This window comes from Chiloscyllium punctatum, chromosome 11 (genome assembly GCF_047496795.1).
Source record: "Chiloscyllium punctatum isolate Juve2018m chromosome 11, sChiPun1.3, whole genome shotgun sequence".
NCBI classification, from domain to species: Eukaryota; Metazoa; Chordata; class Chondrichthyes; order Orectolobiformes; family Hemiscylliidae; genus Chiloscyllium; species Chiloscyllium punctatum.
In genome coordinates this window covers 52029815-52057254 of record NC_092749.1, presented here as the reverse complement: position 1 = coordinate 52057254, position 27440 = coordinate 52029815, and the positions used below count along the sequence as shown (strand labels likewise).

General features: G+C 41.5%; 1 protein-coding gene and 1 long non-coding RNA gene across 6 annotated transcripts in view; one reads left to right on the top strand and one right to left on the bottom strand.

Annotated features, from left to right (window-relative positions):
• The window catches only part of LOC140482982 (uncharacterized), a 92306-nt gene extending 89630 nt beyond the window's left edge, over window positions 1–2676 (bottom strand). For both annotated transcript variants that reach the window (XR_011961840.1, XR_011961841.1), the window contains exon 1: window positions 2478–2676. This is a non-coding gene — a long non-coding RNA (uncharacterized lncRNA). The remainder of the gene's footprint in view (window positions 1–2477) is intronic.
• A 38-nt stretch (window positions 2677–2714) lies between these two features.
• The window catches only part of smyd2a (SET and MYND domain containing 2a), a 60467-nt gene continuing 35741 nt past the window's right edge, over window positions 2715–27440 (top strand). For all 4 annotated transcript variants that reach the window (XR_011961839.1, XR_011961838.1, XM_072580800.1 and 1 more), the window contains exons 1-4: window positions 2715–3025; window positions 11723–11786; window positions 23327–23437; window positions 26965–27025. Coding sequence is in view for 2 of the 4 variants with exons in the window: in XM_072580800.1 (XP_072436901.1) it covers window positions 2877–3025; window positions 11723–11786; window positions 23327–23437; window positions 26965–27025 (385 nt within the window). In the remaining 2 variants the exon portion in view is untranslated. The remainder of the gene's footprint in view (window positions 3026–11722; window positions 11787–23326; window positions 23438–26964; window positions 27026–27440) is intronic.

Sequence of the window (27440 nt, the reverse complement as noted above, 5' to 3'; positions counted from 1 at the left end):
ATTGCATACATCTTCAGAAATTTATTTTTATGCAAATTACCACCCAAACCTTTTTGCTTATTGCCAAATACAAAATCTTCCATGAATCAGTGCAATTGGGTAGCATTTTAGAGCATTATTTTGTTTGCATTGACTGTAGTCCTTGATATACTTGAAGGAGGTAATCTAGTTGTATTTTATTTGTATAGCTGAAAACATGTTTATCACAAAAAGCTAATAATTTTAGTCCAAATGTCAAGACTGCCATCTGTGAGTGACATGGTATTAAGTTTAAAGAAACCTACTTTTGAAACAAACTGCGTAGAACAATTTTTAAAATGTCTTCATGGGATGTGGGTGTCGATGTCAGGACATCATTGAAGGAGGTTTTCAGGGTTGTGTCCTAAGCACAACCATCTTCAGCTTATTCATCAATGACCTTCCTTCCATCATACAGTCAGAAGCGGGGATATTTGCTGATGTTTTCACAAAGTTCAATACTATTCACAACTCCTCACATACTGAAGCAGTACATGTCCATACACCAAGAGCTGGACACTATGCACGTCCAATTATCCACAGGCAGGAAAACTCACTGGACTGCTAACACCTGATCCACGTGAGATCAGTTAACAGTAATTTACAGTAATAGAACATAGAACAGTACAGCACAGAACAGGCCCTTCAGCCCACGATGTTCTGCCGACCACTGATCCTCATGTATGCACCCTCAAATTTCTGTGACCATATGCATGTCCAGCAGTCTCTTAAATGTCCCCAATGACCTCGCTTCCACAACTGCTGCTGGCAATGCATTCCATGCTCTCACAACTCTCTGTGTAAAGAAGCCACCTCTGACATCCCCTCTATACTTTCTTCCAACCAGCTTAAAACTATGACCCCTCGTGTTAACCATTTCTGCCCTGGGAAATAGTCTCTGGCTATTGACTCTATCTATGCCTCTCATTATCTTGTATACCTCAATTAGGTCCCCTCTCCTCCTCCTTTTCTCCAATGAAAAACGTCCGAGCTCAGTCAACCTTTCTTCATAAGAGAAGCCCTCCAGTCCAGGCAGCATCCTGGTAAACCTCCTCTGAACTCTCTCCAAAGCATCCACATCTTTTCTATAATAGGGCGACCAGAACTGGATGCAGTATTCCAAGTGTGGTCGAACCAAAGTTTTATAGAGCTGCAACAAGATCTCACGACTCTTAAACTCAATCCCCCTGTTAATGAAAGCCAAAACACCATATGCTTTCTTAACAACCCTGTCCACTTGGGTGGCCGTTTTAAGGGATCTACGTACCTGCACACCAAGATCCCTCTGTTCCTCCACACTGCCAAGAATCCTATCCTTAATCCTGTACTCAGCTTTCAAATTCGACCTTCCAAAATGCATCACCTCGCATTTATCCAGGTTGAACTCCATCTGCCACCTCTCAGCCCATCTCTGCATCCTGTCAATGTCCTGCTGCAGCCCACAACAGCCCTCTATACTGTCAACGACACCTCCAATCTTTGTGTCATCTGCAAACTTGCTGACCCATCCTTCAATCCCCTCATCCAAGTCATTAATAAAAATTACAAACAGTAGAGGCCCAAGGACAGAGCCCTGTGGAACACCACTCACCACTGACTTCCAGGCAGAATATTTTCCTTCTACTACCACTCGCTGTCTTCTGTTGGCCAGCCAATTCTGTATCCAGACAGCTATGTTCCCCTGTATCTCATTCCTCCTGACCTTCTGAATGAGCCTACCATGGGGAACCTTATCAAATTCTCTCATCTGAATATGCAAATTGTGCACTCAAGTCCTACTGAATGATCTAAGCATTGTAAAATTAAAATACTCAACATGTTGATAAGCTCCTACTGTCTTCATTTCAAAGAAGCTTTTTTTTGGGAATAAAATTAATTTGCTTTTTGTATAAAAAGTTTGGCAGTTCTGAAGTTTTTGTGGATGTTGCCTTTTTGATAAATATGGCCCAATCTGAACTCTCAGGTGGATGTAAAAGATACAATGGCTCTATTTTGAAGATGATCAGGGAAATTCACCTTGGCGTTCTGGTCAATTTTTATCTCTACATCACAGAAGCAGAGGATCCCAATCCAGAGCTTGTTATATACAAAATGGTTGCTGCATTTACTTCATCCCAGGGACTATTCTTCAAAAATATTTCATTGGCTGTAAAGCACTTTGGGACATGATTATGGATGGTGTAAAACAAATGCATTTCCCTCAAATCTACGAGTCCCCTCTGCCCCCGCCCAAACAGGAGGAACAGAACAAAATTGAAAATCATGGTCTTGGTGAACGTGCTGGACAGGATGAACGCCAATACTTTTTAAAAAAGAAAGTTAAATACACAATTTTTTCAACACAGATCGCTTTGTTCCTTTTAATCCCCAAAACTGTACCGATTTAAACACTAAGTTTTGAATCTGCTTTTTTTAAAAAAGAAAGTTAAATCTTGTAGACACATGGTTTTTAAACATACCCCACTTTGTTCCTTTTGAGCACCAAAATTGCACCGATGTAAAAACTAGGTTTTGAACTTTTCGGTGAGATTGAGAGAGAGAAAAAGAAGTAAATGAGTTGTGTGGTAAATTCCCCCGGGGCGTTATCCTAGCGCAGGAGGAACATCCTGGATAGAGGCGAGCGCTTGGACCTGGGGAGGAGTAGGGAAGCGGGAGGAGCCCGTCACTGCAGCAATCAGCAGGGAGCGCTCAGCCGATTCCATTTAAGTAACTGCTGCTGGTCGGAGCTGAGTGTGCGAGTAAGGCCGGCAGCTATGGAGTGTGCTCTCTGCGGAACAGACTGAAGCAGGGTTGGGCTGAGAGGAGGCCTGCGCTCGCTGCTGCAGAAGGAGCCCGTGGCGGTAGCAGCAGCCGGGCCCATGGAGAGGTTCCTGAGCGAGGGGAAAGGACGGGGGCTGCAGGCTCGCAAAGAGTTCGCGATCGGAGAGCTGGTCTTCACGTGCCCAGCCTATACCCATGTCCTGACTGTCAACGAACGGGGAAATCATTGCGAACTCTGCTTCGCTCGGTATGTGGGTTGTGTTGGAACCTCTGGCGTTGCAGCTGCTGGGACTGTGAACAATGTTTTCTCAATAGTCAGTGGGATCCCATAATATAACTGCAGCGCTTTCACTCTGGTTCCTACTACATGGAGTCACCACACTGAGTTCACAAAGGTTGCCAGTGCTGCAAAGAAAAAAGCAGTTTCGTGGAATTTATCAAGTATTGTCAGAGAATAAGTACTTGCAGGTCTAATTGTTACTGTAGTATCATAAAGGGATGTTTTAACTCTATATGAGCCCTGACTCTTCTAAATATGATCCTTGCTCCTTTATATTGCTTGGAGTTTTTTTATTCGTATTGTGTTCGTAACTAGAACTGAAGTGGGTTTCACTCAAATTGCAACTGGTATGGAATCTGAGGGTTCATTTAAATTGAAGACTTGGAGAGGTTCTGAATGTGAAAAGAAGATTCATATGATAAAGGTTTTTTGAAAACTGTTTTGTAGCCAATTAAATGCTTGCTCTGAAGGGGAACTGCTGTTGCAATTCTTAATATTGTGAGAAATGAGGAATTTGTGTGAAAATGATTCTGGGATGAGGAGAATTCAGATAAATTTATAAGACCCTTTAGATTATTAAAATCTCTCATGATTTCAGACAACCAAAATGTTTGTAGTGGCAGGTGGTAGCCAGTAGCTATATGTTTAAAGTAAGCAGATCAGAAATGAGAATTTTAGAGATGTTATGATCTTGAATGCACTAGTGATAGGAGTTAGTTTGAATAGTAATTTTCAAGAGAGTTGGATAGATATCTGAAGTGCAAAGAATTAGCAGGGCCATGAGGAAGGAGCAGGGAGTGGAACTGTTCGTAAGATCTGGCACGTTGCACGCGTGATGGGCTGAATTATCTGATTTCTATGAATTTTCTACTTTTGATGTTAGATGGACACTTTATTTAATGCCCTCTGGTGGCAGGGCCTAATTCCATATCAATGCAGCCATATTGTAAGTGTAGGTTGGCTTTTGTAGTTGTATTAAAGCTTGACTTTTTTTGACTAAGTACTGTTGATATTGAATCAGTACCTGAAAATAAGCAACCCTGCAGAAGTACTGGCTCATAGGATTGCTGCAGCAGTCTTTTGGTCCATTATGCCTATGCTAGCTGTTTAAGAGCTATTGAATTAGCCTTACTTCTCTAGAACTTTGCAACATTCTCCCTTCAAGATTGATGTAATTCCATTTTGGAAGTTACCATTGAACTTGCTTCCAGCATCCTTTCAAGCAGTACATTTCCGTGAATTTAAAACTTTTTTTTTCTTTTTCTTTTAAAGTCTGCTTATTGTACCCTCTGCATTTTTTTTGATAAATTTTAAATCTCTGCTGTGTAGTTACTGACACTTTTTTGCTTCATTTACTCTTTAAACCCCTTCCATTAAATCTTCCCATGAATGTTTCTGCTTTAACAGAAGCAGCCCCAAATGCTCTTATGTGTCCCTTGATTGTATTTCTGCAACTCTGGTACTATTCGAGTATGTCTTTTGCCATCTGACCCAAGTGACATCATTTCTGCCAAAAAAAATGGTAACCTGAATTAGCTACAATGCTCTAACTGCGGCTGCACTTTTTTTTTCAATTAAGAAAGAATCAACACCATTTCTCTGCTTTTGAATTCTATGATGAGGAGGAGGAGGTGTTGGTGCCAGACTAGGGTGGACAAAGTTAAATATCACCACACCAGGTTATATTCCAACAGGTTTATTTGGAAGTATCAGCTTTTGGAGCACTGCTCCTTTGTCAGGTAGCGAGTGGGGCAGGATCATAAGACACAGACTTTATAGTAAAAGATCATACTGTCATGCAACTGATAAGATATAGAACAAATCTAGATTGCTGTTAAGTCTCCCATCTTTTAGAATGGGCTGCAGGTTTCGAATAATATGTAAATCTCAGAACTACTTCCAAGTCACATTCCCAAGATAACTTAAACTTCTGCTTATAAAGCCAATAATTCTGTGTCCTTTTTAACAACCCCATTCTTCCTCAATATGTCTCTCTTTTAAATTCTGTATTGCATCTGTCGTGTTGGCTCATTTTGCCAATATATCCTCCTTTTTACTCTGCTCATATCATGCAGCTGTTTGAGTTACACATCGTCCAGCAATTTTGAAATTGTTCCATTTTCACATATCCACATAAGAAAGTAAAGAGTAGTCATGCTGACACCTGGTCACTCTATGCTTCCCTTTTTATGTTTTCTAAAATTTTAAACAGTTTTTCTCATATGTTCTGATATGTTAGTACACACCTCTGCAGCAGGTTAGACTTGAAGCTGGGCCTCCAGATCCATCGGTAGGGATATTACTGCTGCATCACAAGAAAACCTGATTTACCGACATTCTCTGTTTTCTTATAGCCAATTTTATATCACTATTGCCACTGTCCACTTAATCCCTTGCACATAATTTTTCTCATAAGCTTATTACACGTACTTCACCAAATACCTGTTGAAAATCGATATACACAATATCAACTTCAAAACCTTCAATTCTCTTTGTTTTTCAAAGAACTCCAGTTCTGTTTGATGTGATTGATTGCTTTTAACAAACCCATGCTGGCTGACATTATTGACACGTTTTCAAGTGAAAGTTTATTTTTGTCTGGAATATTATCTGTATTACTTTACCACAAACACTTGATTGACTGACTGGTCTGTAATACCTGTGTTTGCCTCACTCTCTCTGCTTTTGAATATGAATATGCGAGCCCCATTTGCAAATCTATGGCTCTTTCTCTGTATTAATGGATTGTAAGATTATGACTAGAATTTTCCTCTGCCATCTTGTGCTATCTACCCAGATAGGTGACTTCTTTGATTGTGGATAACATTTTAAATGCCTCCCTTTTATCCATCCACTTTCTCTGTTTCCTTGTTGTTACATTGGCAGCTATATCTACAGTGAAAACAAAGTGCTCATTTTCATATTGCAACCATACCCTCTACCTGCAGAAGAATTCTCCATATTGTACCTTTTCTCCATACTGACTCTTCCCCAAAACCCACTTTTGAGTAAAGGAGTCAAGTCATCTGGGAGCTCCTTTTTCACATTACCTATTAATCTGTCCCGATACCTTTTCTCTCCAGCACCTCTCTTTCTTCATCTCTTCAGTTCTCCTCTGCTTTTTTTATATATTCAGTTTAGTTGTCTAATGAATAATTCAACTAAAATGTTCAGTCAGCTTTTTTTCACCCCCTTCTTTGTTTTAAGCTCTGTCTTTGGTTATCTAGGGAGCCAAAGCGCAGACTTGTTTTCCAGTTTGAGCTTTTTTTCTCTGCTTCTCTTTTGTTTTTCTTTTTAAAAACTTAAACTGAACACAGCCTCATCCTGGGAAGTGATGTGTTGCTGCTATAACTGTTGATAGTCAGGTATAGTCAGCAGCACACCTGCAGTGTTTTCAATTGGGTCATGCTGTAGGGGGTGCTTATGCACAACTGCAATGCTGATTTTTGTTTTTGTGGAACTAGAGCAACTAGACATGTTTGTTTTTTTTTTCTAAGTCACTTCTTTTCCTGTCTTCTCTGTAAATTTTACTTTCAGATTTGATCATAAGGAGTGCCATCATCTTGACAGGGATAGTGCATTTTCTTTAAAAGCCAGAGAATTTCTGCTACAGCAGAAATTGAGTGAGCATCGAAATTTGGGATTAGAAGTTGGTTAGCAAATGTATATCTGTTCATTCTCTGGAAATGTTTCCAAAATTTTTGTATCAGTCTGCCATTCTTGTGGTGAATTCTTTGCCAGGCTTATATCAGCCTTCATTCTATTTTCTTTCTCACGTATTGCTCAAAAAGGAACTTGTAGAGTCAGAGGTATGCAGCACAGAAATCGGCCCTTCAATCCAACATGCTGACCAGATATCCTAATTAAATCCAGTCCCATTTGACTCTTCTTATTCATACATTCATCCAGATGCTTAAGTGTCCCAGTCTCCTCCACTTCCTCTGGCAGCTTATTACATACACTCGCCACTCTGTGGAAAAGATCCCCACCTTGGGTCCCTTTTTAAATCTATCCCCTCTATCTTTGAACGTTCACACTCCAGGGGAAAAAACCTTGTCTGTCTCCCCATCCTGATTTAATGCTAAAAGATAAACTTAGGATGGTTACTGTTTGCACTTCTTAGATCTTGTTGAGGTTGCTATGATTGACTGACTATTGAGAGGACTCTTATTAAAGTTGTGCGCTTGAGAGAACAGAAGAATTGTAGCATTGATGCAGAATTTGATTTTAAAGTGTTGGAGCTGCAGGCTGAGGAGTGCCCTGGTCCTGATGGACCTTTTGACAGAGAAGAACTTCAGTCATAGATGTGGGGAGGTTAAATTTTCTTTTTCTTAATTCTATTTCTTTGGTCATTGTTAGAAAAGACTTCTACTTCTAATGATTTTGGGATATGCTTTCAAAGACATTTTAATGGAATCTGATTTTGGAGGGAATGAATAATATTCAGGGATGTAATGGCTTGGAAAAGGTAGTGAAGGATCATAGGGAGGAAGGTGGGGTGGCAAAAAGTAGTGTTGGAAATAAGGGTATCCTTTTTGAGGAGTGAAAATTTGAATTATTTTGATTTAAATTTGAGGATTACTGGGGATGTTCGCTTAAATTTGAAAATATTGCAAGGGAAATCAGATGTGCAAGTAGTAGAACTAGGGGACTTTTAATTATTCCAATTGATATTTGAATAGTTCAAGTAAATGGAAGACTGACTAGAAAGAATTGTAAAATTTATTCAGTAAAACTTCCTTGAGCAATATATTTTTGGCTTAAATAGGAGTGACACATTGGCTGAGGTTGGGGATTTAGGCAGGCCAGATGATTTCTGTGGGTGAAACAGCAGCTCAGTGGTTAGTGTTGCTGCTGCTCAGCACCAGGGACCTGGGTTCTATTCCAGCATTCGGTGACTATCTCTAGGGAGTTTGCACATTCTCCCATGTTAGCATGGATTTCTGCTGGGTGCTCCAGTTTCCTCCCACAGTCCAAAGATGTGCAGGTTAGCTGGATTCACCATGGGAAATGTGGGGTAACGGGGGTAAGATAGGGATTTGGGTCTGGGTGGGATGCTGTTCAAGAAATTTATAGCAAGGCATTTGGAGAAGTTCAAAATAATTAGGCCGAGTCAACATGGTTTTGTGAAGGGCAAACCATGTTTGAAGGAGGTCTTTTGAGCAAATAACCTGCTATGGAAAAGATGAACCACTGCTTAGATTTGCTGAAGGCCTTTGATAAGGTGCCATGTGAAACATTCCTATAGTGAATAAAATCTCATGTGTAGGGTGTAACATTATGCAAGATTTGGCTGGTGATCAGGAAGCAGCAATTTAAACATAAATTCTTCAGGTTGGCAAGATATAATGAGTGGTGTTCCACAGGGATTGGTGCTGGGATCTCAACCTGTTTACAAATGATGAGAGATTGCAGAGCAATGAAATGGATGAGTATCTTTGTGCATGTGTATGCAGGTACAGTATTTAATGAGCAAATCTAATGAATGTTATCATTTATTACGAGGGGAATGTAATATAAAAGTAGAAAGCTTACGCTTCTGTTATACAGAGCACTGCTTCATCTGGAGTACTGTGCACAGTATTGGTCACTTCAGCCTTCGATCCCTCTGTAAATAGGAAGAACTTCTTCCCATCAATCTTTGGGCATCAGATTCCATCAATCTGATTTTAAAAATCATCAGTTGATTTACCATCCGTTGCAATTTTTGGGAAGGTTCTAAATTTTGAATGCTCCTTGTGTTTTTGCATTCACTAGAATCTGTGGTTGGTGGCTATTATCCTGAATTGTGACAAAGTTTACTCACCTTTTGTGTTGTATCTTACTTATCTCAAATATATTTGTAGCCAATTAAGTACTTTAGAAATTTAATGATGTGGCAGTGCCAGTATTGGACTGGAGTGGACAAAGTTTAAAAATCACCACACCAGGCTAAAGTCCATCAGCTACTTGATGAAGGAGCAGCACTCCGACAGCTTGTACTTCCAAATAAACCTGTTGAACTATAGCCTGGTGTTGTGATTTTTAAACTTAGAAATTTTGTGGTGGATTGGAAATAGCTGTCAGTGTGCACAAGACAAGATCTCTTGTACAGCAATGTACTAATGAACAGGTATGTTTTATTTACACTGGTTGAAGGGTAAATATTGCATGGGAGAAGTGTCTAACACTCTTTCAAATTGTGCTGCAGGATCTTTTATATCCACCTAACCGGTTTAAATTCCTTCAGAATGGCACTGGAATATCAATGTAATTTTCTTTATGTATAGTGCAAGTCTCCACTATGCAATGCAAATACACCATCTTCTGATTGTGACTGTAAGGGCTGTTCTGGCACAATGCTAATGGCCTCTACCTCTGAGCCAGAAAATCTGAGTTCAAATCCCACCTATTCTAGGGGTGTGTAGTAATATCTGAGCAGATTGGTTAGAGAATGCCTGGTTGTGACAAGAGTGCTTTCTACTTTTGTCAGCCGTGGTTCAGTGGTGGCTAAGTCTGGCAATGCTGTTCACCACTGACTTTTTTTTGAATGTCATACTTCAGTCACTGGTGACTACACTTGAGCTGGAAACTCCAAGATGCTCTTGTGTTTCTGCCGTTTCCATATAGAACATAGAACATAGAACATAGAACAATACAGCGCAGTACAGGCCCTTCGGCCCTCGATGTTGCGCCGATCAAAGCCCACCTAACCTACACTAACCCACTATCCTCCATATACCTATCCAATGCCCGCTTAAATACCCATAAAGAGGGAGAGTCCACTACTGCTACTGGCAGGGCATTCCATGATCTTACGACTCGCTGAGTGAAGAACCTACCCCTAACATCAGTCCTATATCTACCCCCCCTTAATTTAAAGCTATGCCCCCTTGTAATAGCTGACTCCATACGCGGAAAAAGGTTCTCACTGTCAACCCTATCTAACCCCCTAATCATCTTGTACACCTCTATCAAATCACCCCTAAACCTTCTTTTCTCCAAAGAAAACAACCCCAAGTGCCTCAGCCTTTCCTCATAGGATCTTCCTACCATACCAGGCAACATCCTGGTAAACCTCCTCTGCACCCGTTCCAGTGACTCCACATCCTTCCTATAGTATGGCGACCAAAACTGCACACAATATTCCAGAAGCGGCCGCACCAGAATCTTATACAACTGCAGCATGACCTCAGGACTCCGGAACTCAATTCCTCTACCAATAAAAGCCAGTACGCCATATGCCGTCTTCACTGCACTATTTACCTGGGTGGCAACTTTCAGAGATCTGTGTACATGGACACCAAGATCCCTCTGCTCTTCCACACTACCAAGTAGTCTACCATTAGCCCAGTAATCCATCTTTTTATTACTCTTACCAAAGTGAATCACTTCACACTTAGCTACATTGAACTCCATTTGCCACCTTTCTGCCCAGCTCTGCAGCTTCTCTATATCCCGCTGTAACCTGCCATATCCTTCCTCACTGTCTACAACTCCTCCGACTTTCGTATCATCCGCAAACTTGCTCACCCAACCTTCTAACCCTTCCTCCAGGTCATTTATAAAAATGACAAACAGCAATGGTCCCAAAACAGATCCTTGCGGAACACCACTAGTGACGGCACTCCAAGATGAATCTTTGCCATCAACTACTACCCTCTGTCTTCTTCCAGAGAGCCAATTCCTAATCCAAACCTCCAACTCACCCTCAATGCCATATCTCTGTATTTTCTGCAGTAGCCTACCATGGGGGACCTTATCAAACGCCTTACTAAAATCCATATATACTACATCTACCGCTTTCCCCTCATCTACCTCCTTCGTCACCTTCTCAAAGAATTCAATAAGGTTTGTGAGGCACGACCTGCCCTTCACAAAACCATGCTGACTATCCTTGATCACATCATTCTTATCCAGATGTGCATAAATCCTATCCCTTATAATTCTCTCTAAGACTTTGCCCACAACAGAAGTGAGACTCACTGGCCTATAGTTACTAGGATTATCCCTACTCCCCTTCTTGAACAAGGGAACCACGTTTGCTAGCCTCCAGTCCTCTGGCACTACTCCTGTAGACAAAGAGGTCACAAAAATCAAGGCCAATGGCTCTGCAATCTCCTCCCTTGCTTCCCAGAGAATCCTAGGATAAATGCAATCAGGCCCAGGGGACTTATCTATTTTCACCCTTGCCAGAATTTCCAACACCTCTTCTCTACATATCTCAAAGCCATCCATTCTACTTATTCGTGCCTCAGTATTCATATCGACAACAATGTCCTGTTCCTGAGTGAATACTGACGAAAAGTATTCATTCAGCGCCTCCCCAATCTCTTCAGCCTCCACACGCAACTTCCCATTACTATCCTTGATTGGGCCTATTCCTTCCCTAGTCATTCTTTTATTCCTAACATACCTATATGTCTAAGCTTTCAATTTTTCCTGTATTGGCATTCCTTGGTTAAATTGGGTCAGACTTTTTTTATGTACATTGGAAGATAAGTTATACAAAATTTATAACCCTCAACTACTGGATATGGTTGTGCTGGTGATTTTCTGGGTGCAGACAATTCAGACTCCACCGAGAAAGGTAGGGAATTGCAGTGTGCCAAATCATGAGCCTCCCCACTAAGCTGCTTCTGTAAAGCCTGTGACCCAGTTCATGTGTCATCTCTTCTCTTCCAGAAAAGAGGGTTTGGCAAAGTGTGGTCGTTGTAAACTGGCATTCTACTGCAATGTTACCTGTCAGGTAAGATTCAAGTTTGTGCTTTATTCTGAAACAATACAATATGAAAATGACATCTGTAAGTGTGCCAGGAACCTCCTTCAAATAATTTAATTGGCTGCGTTGCTTTGTATCCATCACTAAAACATGCAGTATGCAAGAAGGGCTTCTCTCTAGTAAATTTAGGAATCAGTGAGGCAGATTAGAAATTCACTCCGGAGGTGTGGAATATCCCAGATAGTTAGCTATCCTCCATAAGGAGGACAGTAGCATATTGCAGTTAGTCGGTGTTCCATCAGTGGAGAAAAAAAAATAATTTTGGATTATTCCTGGTCATTTAAGAAGCAACTTCTCTTTTAAAGAGGATATCCAGAGGCAGTGCAACATTCATTAGCTTGGCTTTGATGTCTTTGGCTTTGTGGTAAGATAACCTTTGAAAGGAATTTTATTTTTTTAAGTAAAGACCATAACAGATTTTAGAAGATACCTTTTATCCACTTCTTATAGATTTGCACATATGTAAGAGAGACCAACTGTGATCAGGTAACCATTTTGTAGAACACCTCTGCCCAGTCTACAAATGTAACCTTGAATTTCCTGTTTGTCATTGCAGTTCTCCACCTTGTTCCCACTCTTACTTTTTTTTTGTGTTTGTGTTCCAATGAAGCTTCATACAAGCTTGAGGTACAGCATCTTCTTTCTTTGCTGTACTCCTTTTTTTAATCCTTGTGGACTCACCATGGAGTTCAGCAGTTTTTAGATCATCATCTTTGCCTCTTTTGTTTTGTTGTTTAATTTCTTTCTTTAGTCACTAGTTTCTGTATAGATGGCTGCTGTCCACTTGAGCTTATCTTTTTTTGTTTCTTTTGCTTTAACCTTGCTGCAAACCGTTTTTTGATCTTTTTAATCTCTCTTGATTTCTACTATAATCCAGATTTTTTTTTTGGTTCTTTATGCAGCCCTTTTTTGTTTATTTGCATAAAACCTGTTGTATTTCTCCTTTCCTCTGTTATGAAGGGTTTGTTGTCAACCTGATTTGATAGGACTGGCAGCTTAATGTTCCAGGGTATATATGTAAGAGGAAGGATAGAAAGGGGGATAAGAGGAGTGGCGTTTTTGATTAGGGATAGCATTATAGTTGTGCTTAGGGAGGATATTCATGGGAGTATGTCCAGGAAAGTTACTTTGGGTAGAAGTGGAAAATAAGAAAGGAGTGGTCACCTTATTGGGATTGTCTATGTGGATTTTGTCCAGTTGCTCTGGTTTCCTCCCACAGGCCAAAGGTTTGCAGGTTAGGTGGATTATCCAGGCTGAATTACCCATAGTGTTCAATGATGTGCAGGTTGGGTGGATTGGCCATGGGAATTGCAGCACTACAGGGGCAGGGTAGGAAGCTCTGGTCACTTTGGATGTGATGGGCTGAATGGCCTGCTTCCATGGGATTTTCTGAATTTCTGATTGTCTATTGTATGTAATGTTGAATTGAATGCTGTTAAGTTTGACATAGGTCTAGTTTTGAGGCAAGGCGGTATGATAAGTCTAAGCCTTTCATCCCAATGTATCTGTAGGCTCACCAGATAAATAACTTGCTACAGCTGCTGGCTGAACCATTCAGTATTTCCAGCATTTTGTTTTTATTTCAACTTGAGGATGTTCATGATGTAATGTGGCACTACTGTCTTGCTAAACAGCTTCAAAACAGTTCTGGAAGCTGAAGATGACATCAGAAGGCATAGTGGAATTGTATTTGATTGCAATTGATGATAAGCTCATGGACCAGCTTATCCCTCCCGCTATTATTATCAAGTCAGAGTTGAGAGTGTGGTACTGGAAAAACACAGCAGGGCAGGCAGCATCTGAGGAGCAGGAACATTCGATGCTTCGGGCACAAGCCCTTCATCAGAGGTCAAATCCAATCTCCATGAGGAGAGTGTACCCTGAACAGCACCAGGACTCTTCCCAAAATGAGGTATACCTTGTGAAGCCACAATACACCACTATTCATACCATCATTGAGAAGTCAGAGATGTATGCTCTTGTCAGATGTTGGAGTTTAGGGAGAGTTTACAGGTTACTGAGGATTATATTGGCAATAAATGCCATTGGTTGTGAATCCTATCTGATCAAATGGATTGGTTGGAGAGACAGTTGGAGGCAATGAAGAATTTACAAAAGCAAGGGGATGTGATGGATGGCAATTATAGGAAGGGAAAAAAGGCGCAGATACAGTCACAAGTTAACCCCATGAAAGGTAGGAGAGGTAGGTGGGTAGTACAGGAGTCGTCTGTGGCTATCCCCACTTCAAACAAGTATGTTATTTTGGAAAATGTAGGGAGTGAATGGACACGAACAGCCCCAAGTTTCTGGGATTGAGATTGGCCCTAATGCATTGAGGAGTATGTCTGGTTCCAAGAGATCAATTGTGTTAGGGGACCCTCTAGTCTGAGGCACAGACAGACGTTTCAGTGGTCAGCAGTGAAAAATCAATGGTGTTGCTTCCCTAGTGCAAGGATCAAGGATGTCTCAAAGGGTGCAGAATGTTCTCACCGGGGAGAGGGACCAGCAGGAGGTCATTGTACACATTGGAACCAATGACATTGGAAGGGAAAAGGATGAGATTCTGAAGGGATAATAGAGTTAGGCAGGAGTTTATATACTAGCAGGGAGATTTGCTAGAACTGCTTGGAACTTACTAGCAGTTCTAGTAAGAACTGCTTACTAGATTTAAACTAGTAAGGTGGGGGCATGGGATGGAGGCAGGTAGTGAGGAAAGAGATCAATCTGAGACTGGTACAGATGAGAACAAAGGAGAGTCAAACAGTCAGGGCAGGCAGGGACAAAGCCAAGAACAAGCTAGGACTGATAAAATAAAATGCATTTATTTCGATGGAAGAGGCCTATCCGGGAAGGCAGATGAACTCTGTGCATGGTTAGGAAATTGGGACTGGGAGATCATAGCAGTTACAGAAACATGGCTCAGGGATGGACAGAAATGGCAGCTTAATGTTCCAGGTTACAAATGCTCCAGAAAGGGAGGCAAGAGGAGGGGGTGTGGCCCTTTTGGTAAGGGATAGCATTACAGCTGTATTTGGGGAGGATATTCCCGAATGCATCCAGGGAAGTTATTTGGGTGGAACTGAGAAATAAGAAAGGGATAATAACCTTTATTGGGATTGGATTATAGACCCCCTAACAGTCAGTCAGAGGGAAATTGAGAAACAAATTTTGTAAGGAGATCTGTTATCTGTAAGAATAATAGGGTAGCTATGGTAGGGTATTTTAACTTTCTAAACATAGATTGGGACTGCCACAATGTTTAAGGATATAGATGGAGAGGAATTTGTGAGTACACACAAATTTTCTAATTCAGTATGTGGATGTGCCTACTAGAGAAGGTGCAAACCTTGACCTATTCTTGGGAAATAAGGCAGGGCAGGTGACTGAGGTGTCAGTAGGGGAGCACTTCAGGGCCAGTGACCATAATTCTACTAATTTTAAAATAGTGGTGGAAAAGGATAGACAGATCTAAAAGTTGAATTTCTAAATTGGAGAAAGGCTAATTTTGATGGTATTAGGCAAGAATTTTCAAAAGTTGATTGATTGGGGGCAGATGTTCACAGGAAAAGAGACAGCTGGAAAATGGGAAGCCTTCAGAAATGAGATTGAGCGTCCAGAGAAAGTTTGTTCCTGTCAGGGTAAAAGAAAAAGCTGGTAGGTATAGGGAGTGCTGGGTGACTTAAGAAATTGTGGGTTTGGTCAAGGAAAAAGAAGGAAACGTATATGTCAAGTATGGACAGGATAGATCGAGTGAGTCCTTAGAGTATAAAGGCAGTAGGAGTAAATTTGAACACACTCAGCTGGTTAGAATCACACTTTTGGACAAAATACTGTACTACAGTTTTTGTCGGTGAGAGAACCTGCACAGTTACCGCCTTTGCTGTTTGAATTCATGTATCGCTGGACATCGGAATGCATCTGGGAAAATTTAACAAAGTGATATTCACAACTAATCTTGGAGGAGCTATTGGGTGAAGTTCACAGCACAGAATCAGATACGTTAATTGTTGTTTTAAGTCTGTCCAAGAGAGATTCTTTCTTGATTTATTTTTGGAGGTAAATCTCTTGATTAAACTGAAAATATAAGCCATAGCTATTAATTTAATCAGGGGCAGTGTTTGTAGAGGAATAAGACGGTGTTATTTTCTGGGTCTGTAGATTGTGAAGGAGCAAAAATGGCCTTTGCAGTGATATGTACTTCTTGGCAGACGTGGGAGTTTAAAGAGAGTTTAAGGATTACTGTGGATTATATCTGCCATAAATGCTGTTGGATGCAAATCTTATCAGATTGAGTGGATTGTTTGGAGAGACGGATAGAAGCGATGAGGAATTTGCAACAGTATGTGATGGATGGCAGTTATAGGAAGGGGGGAAAATCTCAGATACAGTCACATAGATGGGTTAACTCCAGGAAGGGTGAGAGAGGTCAGCACCTAGGGCAGGAGTCTCTTGTGGATATACCCATTTCAAACAGGTATGCTGTTTTGGAAAATGTAGGGGGTGATGGATTCTCCGGGGAGTGTAGCACAAACAGCCAGGTTTCTGGTGTTGAGACTGGCTCTAATGCAACGAGGGGTATGTCGGCTTCCAAGAGATCAATTGTGTTAGGGGATTCTGTAGTCCGAGGTACAGACAGATGTTTCTGTGACCAGCAGAGAAAAGGCAGAATGGTGTGGTGTTTCCCTGTTGCCAGGATAAGGATGTCTCTGAGGGTGCAGAATCTTCTCATGGGGGAAGAGGGGCCAGCAGGAGATTATTGTCCACATTGGAACCAATGACATTGGAAGGGAAAAGTTGAGACTCTGAAGGGAGATTAGAGTTAGGCAGAAATTTAAAAAGGAGGTCCTCCAAGGTAGTAATATCTGGATTACTTCCAGTGCTACGAGCTAGTGAGGGCAGGACTAGGAGGATAGAGCAGATGAATGCATGGCTGAGGAGCTGGTGTATGGAAGAAGGATTCACATTTTTTGGATCATTGGAATCTCTTTTGGGGTAGAAGTGACCAGTACAAGAAGGATGGATTGCACCTAAATTGGAAGGGGACTAATATACTGGCAGGAAAACTTGCTAGAACTGTGTGGGAGGATTTAAATTGGTAAGGTGGGGGGTGGGGGGGGGGGGGGGGGGGGTGGGACCCAGGGAGATAGTGAGGAATGAGATCGATCAGATCGGGTACAGCTGAGAACAGAAGTGAGTCGAGCAGGCAGAGACAAGGTAGGGCTAATAAATTAAACTGCATTTATTTCAATGCAAGGGGCCTAACAGGGAAGGCAGATGAACTCCGGGCATGGTTAGGAACATGGGACTGGGATATCATAGCAATTACAGAAACATGGCTTGGGGGTGGACAGGACTGGCAGCTTAATGTTCCAGGATACAAATGCTACAGGAAGGAGAGAAAGGGAGGCAAGAGAGGAGGGGGAGTGGCCTTTTTGATAAGGGATAGCATTACAGCTGTGCTGAGGGAGGATATTCCTGGAAATGCATCCAGGGAAGTTATTTGGGTAGAACTGAGATAAGAAAGGGATGATCACCTTATTGGGATTGTATTATAGACCCCCCCCCCCCCCCCCCCCCAATAGTCAGAGGGAAATTGAGAAACAAACTTGTAAGGAGATCTCAGCTATCTAAGAATAATAGGATAGTTATGGTAGGGGATTTTAACTTTCCAAACATCGACTGGGACTGCCATTGTGTTAAAGGTTTAGATGGAGAGGAATTTCTTAAGTGTGTACAAGACAATTTTCTGATTCAGTATGTGGATGTACCTACCAGAGAAGGTGCAAAACTTGACTGACTCTTGGGAAATAAGGCAGGGCAGGTGGCTGAGGTGTCAGTGGGGGAGCACTTTGGGGCCAGCGACCATAATTCTATTCGTTTTAAAATAGTGATGGAAAAGGATAGACCAGATCTAAAAGTTGAAGTTCTAAATTGGAGAAAGGCCAAATTTGACGGTATTGGGCAAGAACTTTCGAAAGCTGATTGGAGGCAGATGTTTGCAGGTAAAGGGATGGCTGGAAAATGGGAAGCCTTCAGAAATGAGATAACAAGAATCCAGAGAAAGTATATTCCTGTCAGGATGAAAGGGAAGGCTGGATAACTAAAGAAATTGAGGGTTTGGTTAAGAAAAAGAAGGAAGCATATGTCAGTTATAGACAGGATAGATTGAGTGAATCCTTGGAGTATACTTAAGAGGGAAATCAGGAGGGCAAAAAGGGGGCATGAGATAGCTTTGGCAAATAGAATTAAGGAGAATCCAAAGGGTTTTTACAAATACAAGGACAAAAGGGTAACTAGGGAGAGAATAGGGCCCCTCAAATATCAGCAAGGAGGCCTTTGTGTGGAGCCACAGAAAATGGGGGAGATACTAAATGAATATTTTGCATTCGTATTTACTGTGGAAAAGGATATGGAAGATATACACTGGAGGGAAATAGATGGTGACATCTTGTAAAATGTCCAGATTAGAGGAGGAAGTGCTGGATCTCTTGAAATGGTTAAAAGTGGATAAATCCCCAGGACCTAATCGGGTGTACCCGAGAACTCTGTGGGAAGCTAGAGAAGTGATTGCTGGGTCTCTTGCTGAGATATTTGTATCATTGATAGTTGCAGGTGAGGTGCCGGAAGTCTGGAGGTTGGCAAACGTGGTGCCACTGTTTAAGAAGGGCAGTAAAGACTAGCCAGGGAACTATAGACCAGTGAGCCTGACCTCCTGTGGTGGGCAAGTTGTTGGAGGGAATCCTGAGGGACAGGATGTACATGTATTTGGAAAGGCAAGGACTGATTTGGGATAGTCAACATGGCTTTGTGCGTGAGAAATCATGTTTCACAAACTTGATTGAGTTTATTGAAGAAGTAACAAAAGATTGAGGGCAGAGCAGTAGATGTGATCTATATGGACTTCAGTAAGGCCTTCGACAAGGTTCCCCATGGGAGACTGATTAGCAAGGTTAGATCTCATGGAATACAGGGAGAACTTGCGATTTGGATACAGAACTGGCTCAAAGGTAGAAGACAAAGGGTGGTGGTGGAGGGTTGTTTTTCAGACTGGAGGCCTGTGACCAGTGGAGTGCCACAAGGATTGATGCTGGGTCCTCTACTTTGTCATTTGCATAAATGATTTGGATACAATCATAAGAGGTACAGTTAGTAAGTTTGTAGATGACACCAAAATTGGAGGTGTAGTGGACAGCAAAGAGGGTTCCCTCGGATTACAACAGGATCTGGACTAGATGGGCCAATGGGCTGAGAAGTGGCAGATGGAGTTTAATTCAGATAAATGCGGGGTGCTGCATTTTGGGAAAGCAAATCTTAGCAGGACTTCTACACCTTAATGGTAAAGTCCTAGAGTATTGCTGAACAAAGACCTTGGAGTGCAGGTTCAAAGTGGAGTCACAGGTAGATAGGATCATGCAGAAGGCGTTTGGTATGCTTTCCTTTATTGGTCAGAGTATTGAGTACAGGAGTTGGGAGGACATGTTGCAGCTGTACAGGACATTGGTTAGGCCACTGTTGGAATATTGTGTGCAATTCTGGTCTCCTTCTTATTTGAATGATGATGTGAAACTTGAAAGGGTTCAGAAAAGATTTACAAGGATGTTGCCAGGGTTGGAGGGTCTGAGCTACAGGGAGAGGCTGAACAGACTGGGGCTGTTTTCCCTGGAGCGTCGGAGGCTGAGGGATGACCTTATAGAGGTTTACAATTTTGAGGGGCATGGATAGGATAAATAGGCAAAGTCTGTTCCCTGGGGTCGGGAAGTCCAGACCTAGAGGGCATAGGTTTTAGGGTGAGAGGGGAAAGATATAAAAGAGATCTCAGGGGCAACTTTTTCACGCAGGGGGTGGTACGTGTATGGAATGAGCTGCCAGAGGATGTGGTGGAGGCTGGTGCAATTGCAACATTTAAGAGGCATTTGGATGGGTATATGAATAGGAAGGGTTTGGAGGGATATGGGCCGGGCGCTGGCAGGTGAGACTAGATTGGATTGGGATATCTGGCTGGCATGGACGGGTTGGACCAAGGGGTCTGTTTCCATGCTGTACATCTCTATGACTTGGAGTATACTTAAGAGGGAAATCAGGAGGGCAAAAAGGGGACTTAAGATAACTTTTATTTGCAAAACGTAAGGAGAATCCAAAGGGTTTTTACAAATACATTTTAAGGACAAAAGGGTAACTAGGGAGAGAATGGGGCCCCTCAAAGATCAGCAAGGCAGCTTTTGTGTGGAGCCGCAGGAAGATACTAAACGAGTATTTTGCATCAGTGTTTTCTGTGGAAAAGGGTGAGGAAGATATAGATGGTGACCTCTTGAAAACATGTCCATATTACAGAGGAGGAAGTGCTGGATGTCTTGAAACACCTAAGTGGATAAAACCACAGGACTTGATCAGGTCTACCCTCGTACTCTGTGAAGCTAGGGAAGTGATTGCTGGGTCCCTTGCTGAGCTATTTGTATAGTCAATAGTCACAGGTGTGGTGTCGGAAGACTGGAGGTTGGCTAACATGGTGCCACTGTTCAAGAAGGGTGGTAATGACAAGCCAGGGAACTATAGACCAATGAGACTGACATCGGTGGTGGACAAGTTGTTGGAGGGAATCTGAGGGACAGGATCTATATGTATTTGGAAAGGCAAAGACTGATTATGGATAGTCAACATGGCTTTGTGCATGGGAAATCATGTATCTCCAACTTGATAGTGTTTTTTTTGAAGAAGTAAGAGGATTGAGGGCAGAGTGGTGGATGTGGTCTATGTGGATTTCAGTAAGGTATTCAACAAGGTTCCTCATGAGAGATGGTTAGATCTCATGGAATACAGGGAGAATGAGCCATTTTGGATACAGAACTGGTTGAAAAGTAGAAGACGTGGTGGAGGGTTGTTTTTCAGACTGGAGGCCTGTGACCAGTGGAGTGCCAAAAGGATTGGTGTTGGGTCCACTACTTTTTGTGTCATTTTTATATAAATGATTTGGATGTGAGTGCAAGAGGTATAGTTAAGTTTGCAGATGACATCCAAAATTGGAGGTGTAGTGGACTGTGAAGAAGGCTACATCAGATTACAACGGGATCTTGATCAGATGGGCCAATGGGTTGAGAAGTGGCAGATGGAGTTTAATTTAGATGAATGTGTGGTGCTGCATTTGGGAAAGCAAATCTTAGCAGGACTTACACTTTTTGGTAAGGTCCTAGGGAGTGTTGCTGAACAAAGGGACCTTGGAGTGCAGATTCCTAGCTCTTTGAAAGTGGAGTTGCAGGTAGCTAGGATAGTGAAGGTGGTGTTTAGTGTGCTTTCCTTAATTAGTCAGAGTATTGAGTATAGGAGTTGAGGTCATGTTGCGGTTGTATAGGACATTAGTTAGGCTGTTGCATACAATTCTGGTCTCCTTCCTATTGGAAGGATGTTATGAAACTTGAAAGGGTTCAGAAAAGGTTTACATGGATGTTTCCAGAGTTGGAGGATTGGAGCTACAGAGAGAGGTTGAGTAGGCTGGGGCTGTTTTCCCTGGAGGCTGAGGGGTGACCTTATACAGGCTTGTAAAATCATGAGGGACATGGATAAGATGAATAGACAAATCTCTTCGCTGGGGTGGGTGAGTTCAGAACTAGAGGGGAAAGATATAAAAGACATAAGGGGCAACTCCTTTTTTCACAGGGGGTGATGCTTATATGGAAAGAGCTTCCGGGGAAATGGTGGTGGCTAATACAATTGTAATATGAATAGAAAAGGTTTGGAGCATTTGGGCTGGGTGCTGGCAGGTGGGACTAGATTAGGTTGGGATATCTGGTCGGCATGGACGAGTTGGACGGAAGGGTTTGTTTCTGGTGAAGACTGAATTAAATTATATTGCATTCATTGAAGTGGATCAAAACTTTGTAGTAGTGTCCCATCCAGAGATGAATTCTGTTGGGCAATAAATGAAGAAGAAATTTCCTTGATATTTCCACCCTCAATGATTGTAGAGCCTAGAGCAACTTTCTGGAACTGTTGCAATCCATTTTATGTAGGAATGCCCACAATGATCGGGAGGAATTCCAGAATTTTTAAGTGAAGGAATAAGGTCCAGTCTTAAAAAGGGGGCCATGTTACTTTTTGGAAATGTTCAAGCCAATGCATTAGCTATATCACGGTTCCGTTTTTAAAAAAGGTTTTTGGGAGGAAGTCCATCACCAAATCCCATTCTGTCCACTGGGTCTCTACGGACCCTCCATATGCATCCCATCCAGACCCAAATCCCTGCTCTATCCCCATAATGCCACATTTCCCATGGCTAATCCACCTACCGTGCACATCCCTGGACACTAAAGGGCAACTTGGCATGGCTAATCCACCTAACCCATACATCTTTGGACTGTGAGAGGAAACAGGAGCACCCAGCAGCAAGCCATGCCGACACAGGAAGAAAGTCACCAATGCTGGAATCAAACCCAGATCCCTGGTGCTAAGCAACACAATACTAACCACTGAGCCACTGTTCTATCCACAGGCATCATTTGGCCTACCTAAATCCCTAACATCAGATCCTCAGCCATCAATGCATTCCTCCTATTTGAGCCAAAAACATATTGTTCAAGGAAGTTCTATTGAATAAATTTGACACATTCCTTCTACTCCCTGTCTTCCATTGACTTGAACTATTCAAATAATCAATTGGAATAATATTTAAAAATCCCCCTTGTACTACTACTAGCACATCTGATTTCTCCCTCAATATTTTCAGACTTATTGAACACCTCCACCTCCAAATCAAATGGTTCAATGTTTGACCCCTCAAAAGGATACACTTCATTTCCAAACTACACTTTGCTACCCCACCTTCCTCCCTCTCCATTATTCCTGCTTCTCCATGTCCCAAAGTTAGATGGGATTGTTGCTTTTGCTCATCTAATGTTTGGTGCAGTTGACCTTCCATGGATACTGAGTAGGGACAGCATTTGTGTTTTTTTTTGTTTTTGTTGTGATGGTGGTCATGATCAAAATGCCCTCTGCTCATTTCCGAGGAGAGTCACCACTCATATCTTATACATTTGTGGGCTTCCCTCAACTTGCAAACAATGCACTCAGAGTAAAGGTAGAAAATTGGGAGAGGGGGCAAACCATACTGTGCAAACAGTAAAAATTTAAATACAGTTGCCCCAAACTGTAAATATTCCCTCATGTTTTTTTTTCTAGTGTGCTGGACTACTTCATCTCTTGCTTGCGTTTGAACTGACTGTTGCAAAGTTGAGATTCCTATACATTTAAGTGGAGTAACATGATCTCCATGAACCCCTTTTGGAATGTATGGATCACACTTTGGGAATCGGACACATTCATTCCAGCTGTTCTTCTTGGGATGCGACAGAGTGTCAAATATTAATGGTTGAATCAAAAGCTGATTATGGCATAAACCAATTTTGAGTCCAAGTGTTATGTTGGAATTCTGAAAGCTAGTGCTATCTGGCTGTTATTTAAAATGTTTGGATTCTTCATGTTAAAATGTATCTGTTTTTCTTCTTGCTTTCTTTCAGAAAGCTGATTGGCCAATGCACAAACTGGAATGTTCTTCCATGAGCAAATTTGGGCAGAACTGGAACCCCTCTGAGACGGTCAGGCTGCTGGCAAGAATCCTGGTCAAACAGGTGAGGTGGATGAATTGACAGTCCTCATCCTCGTCACCAGCAACAGCTGTGATGTATTATACTTTGGAAATGTGACTGGACTGTTTGCTATCTCAGCTGAATTAGCCTCTCTTGGCATGGCATGAGGTTGGAAATTATCTGGGATTCCAGTTTGTGACTATTACTAGGTAACTTGTGCTCCAAGTGCATGTTAGCTAGTATCTAGTCAGGACAGGATTGTACATAATTTCCATTGTCTTTCCTTCCTTCTGATGATAATGATATAGCCTGCTGAAATCAATTGTCCCAACTCTGCATGCTTCTAGACCCCAAATTACAAAAAGAAATCGGTCAAGGTACAAAAATTAATTTTAAGGATCTGAGAGTTTGTATCTCATTAAAAATGACTGAATACATTAGGGTTGATCTGATAGAGGTCTTCAGGTTTTTCTTGGGTTGATAATGGACTGTATTTTGCAGTTAGTGGCACAGTTGATCTTGATGTGACCAGAACACATCTCTGAAGCAGATGTTATTTTTTCCTGACACAAATTCACACTACCAGACATCCCAGCAGTGGGAGTTTTGGTGATTAAAGATTTTCATTTCTGTCTGCCTGTCTGTCTCCGGTAACGTCAACAGTGCAGAATCACCATTAGTAGCCATTAACCGTTTCGCCATTATAACAGCAAAATCTTGGCTATTAATCGGTATGGCTTAGTATTCGTTGCCTGCTGGACATAGATATGAAGGTGGGCAGGCTCAGAATTTCACAACATCACTAGGAGGCAGTTTACTGCTGTCTTCCTGCTTCTTTAAGGAGGTTGATCAGGTGAAAGCTAACCACCCAAAAGAGGTAGGTAGGTTCAAGTTCTTCTGAGATTGGAAGCCAACTGGAATACATAACTCAGCGAGTGCCCCCTACCCCCACCTCCATGGCAACTGGAGTCCAGTGGATGACTAGAAATGACTTGAAGGTTGGACTCCAGAATCTGATTTAACCTCTGTGCCCCTGCCAAGCTGCATGATGTGACTCGTTGTTTTTTTGGAATATCAGGAGCATACTTTTTTCTTTCCCTTATGTCCATAGCCTGCCACACCTCCTACAGCGCTCAAATCTGTCCTTATTTTAACACTGCAGCAAGTTATGTCACCTTTTATTCCAAAGTCATGGTGTTGCATATCATGTTGTTGTCATGAAGAGGGAGATGGTAGAACGAAAAATGAAAGCAGAGCCCCTGCTTGTGTTGGAGGCCAAAATTAAAGGATAATTAGCAAATGCAATAGACAATTCAGGTGGAACATTACCAGGGAGTAGTTAAATATAAAACAAGCTATCGCAAGGATAGGTTGAGCCAAATAGTGTAGACACATTTTAAAGAGAAACTGGAAAAATATAGCTGGGTAAAAAGGGCTGATCATCATGATCGGGATGGGAGGAAACTCACAAGTACATGCACTGAACAGGCCTACGTGGTTCTGCACAGGATAGGCTGTCTGATCTGATGCTGGAAGGCTGTAGCTATCACCTATCAAACCATTGGTTTAAGTCCTTTTGTCGTCTTGGATCAATGGGTGAAGGGATAAATGGGGAGGAAAACAAGTAAGTCAGTAAATTATACCCCTATTGATTAATTGTATATGTGTATATATAACTTTTTTCACTTTGGCCTTGCCTTTTTTTTAAAAGCAAGGTCTTTGCATAATAGACAAAGTGGTCTCTCTGTTCTCCACAATTATGATTTATTTTTAATTTCCAAGCAAAATAACAAACCAAAAGCTAGTCTCCATGGTGTATTTCTAAAACTAAGTGTTAGAGTCCAAGAGATGTACAACACAAACAACCTTTTTGGTCCAACTAGTCTATGCCTAACAGATATCCTAAATTAACCTAGTCCTATTTGCCAGTACTTAGCCCATATCCCTCTAAACCTTTCCTATTCATATATACCCATCTAGATGCCTTTTTTAAAAAATGTTATTGTAATTGTATCAGCCTTCACCACTTCCTCTGGCAACTCATTCCATGCACCATCCTTTTAATTTGCTTTTGAATTTTTTTTCCCCCCCCCCTTACCCTAAAGTATGCCGTCTAATTCTGGACTCTTTCTCCCCCCCCCACCAATCCCAGGGAAAAGACCTTGTCTATTCCCTGTATCCATGGTGCTCATGGTTTTATAAACCTCTAAGGTCACCCCTCCACCTCCGATGCTTCAGGAACAATGGCCCAAGTCTATTCAGTCTCTCTCTGTCGCTGAAATCCTCCAACCCTGGGAAAATCATTGTAAATCTTTTCTAAACCCTTTCGAGCTTCACAACATCCTTCCTATAGGAGGGAGATCAGTGTTGTGCACACTATTCCAAAAATAGCCCAACTGATGTGCTTGAGTGGATCTGTGATTTTAGACATTCCGTAAGGTTATTGTAATGTTTGGTTGTCTAAAGGATATGTGCTGACCAACATTTCTATTGGGAGTAGGCCAGTCATCTCCTTCGGTTTGCACTGTCATTCATAAGATTGTGATCTGATTGTGGTCTCTGCTTTCCTGTCAGTCCCTGTGTCCTTTGACCTCTTTGTCAGTCAAGGTTGTATCTAACTCTGCCTTCAAAAGTATTCAATGACTTTACCTCCACTGGTCTCTTGGGAAGAGAAATCCACCAACTCTTGACACTGAGAACTTTTTTAGCTTTAATCTTTTCCTACAGGGGTAAACATCTATTTATCATCTACTTTTTAAAAACAAAATACTGTAGATGCTGAAAATTTAAATGCTAGTGAAACTCTGGTCTGGTGGTATATATGGAGAGAGGATAGAAGTAATGTTTTAAGTGCAAATTAACTTGTCTGTAATGTCCCTTTTTAGGATCATAAGTTTCAGTTTTTGATTTCCAGTTAACTCCCCTCCAGCCCTGTTGGCTATTCCTTTTGATGTGAAGTAGGAACTTTGTAGGTATATTCTGAAGTTTTTGCTGATCTTTAAAATTCAAAAATCCATAAAGATAAAGTGTATGGAGTTCAAGTTAAGCTGCAAGCAGCTGGGTGACATTTTGGAGACTGAGGCAGCATCAGCGAGCAAGTTAATGAGGTTTTTTTTCCCCATTGTAAGGGAATAGTGATTCTTTTCTAATGGACAAACCTCTTAGATTTATGTCATTATCAGAATTTCAAACATTTGCAGCAAAGCTAAGTGAATGGTGTTACCTGTGATTTGTTGCTCCGTGACTGATGTGTGCTCACTGCATAGAAAAAAAGCCTTCAATTCAGGAAATGGAGGTTAATTTTAACACTAGTTCGTGTTTTTTTTAATCCAGAGGGGACCGGTGACTATGACTAATCACTGCCTGATCATCTTATAAATATTCCTGCTGTATAACTTAAACCGCCCCACCAATACATATAGCATCTTCTACTCCAGTCTTTTATATAATGATTTAATACTAATTGCTGAATGAGTTAATGTCAGATGATTGGTTTTCTGTCTGTTGACATATTCAAACTTTGCTGCAGTTAATATGCTTCTAAATTCTGTTTCTATTTCCTTGTACAGAAAATGCACCCAGAAAAAACTCCTTCAGAGGAATTACTAGCTGTTAGTGAATTTGAATCACGTAAGTATTCATTGCAGTTTGTGAAACTAAAACTGAATTATTGTAGTCTAACTTTCCAAAAGAGGACAGTTTTTAAGTTCAAAGTTAAACAGATCTAGAGGTCATGAGGCTAGAGCTTAGATTAGTGGTGCTGGAAAAGCACAGCAGGTCAGGCATCATCTAAGGAGCAGGAAAACCGACACTTCAGGCAAAAGCCCTTCAGAGGCTATTAGTATGTTGCGTTCATAGAATTTGTATAAATATATCAGAATTTCTCTATATTTACCCTTTATTAAAGATTGACCTGATTTCTGCATCAGGTAAGAGAAAAGTATGATTCTAAAATTTCAGCCTTCAGGGTCTGGACTTTGCTCTGAACAGTGATCAGTTTTTGAGACTGATTTTTGTTGTGGAGAAATAAGTTCTTGAAGTCTAC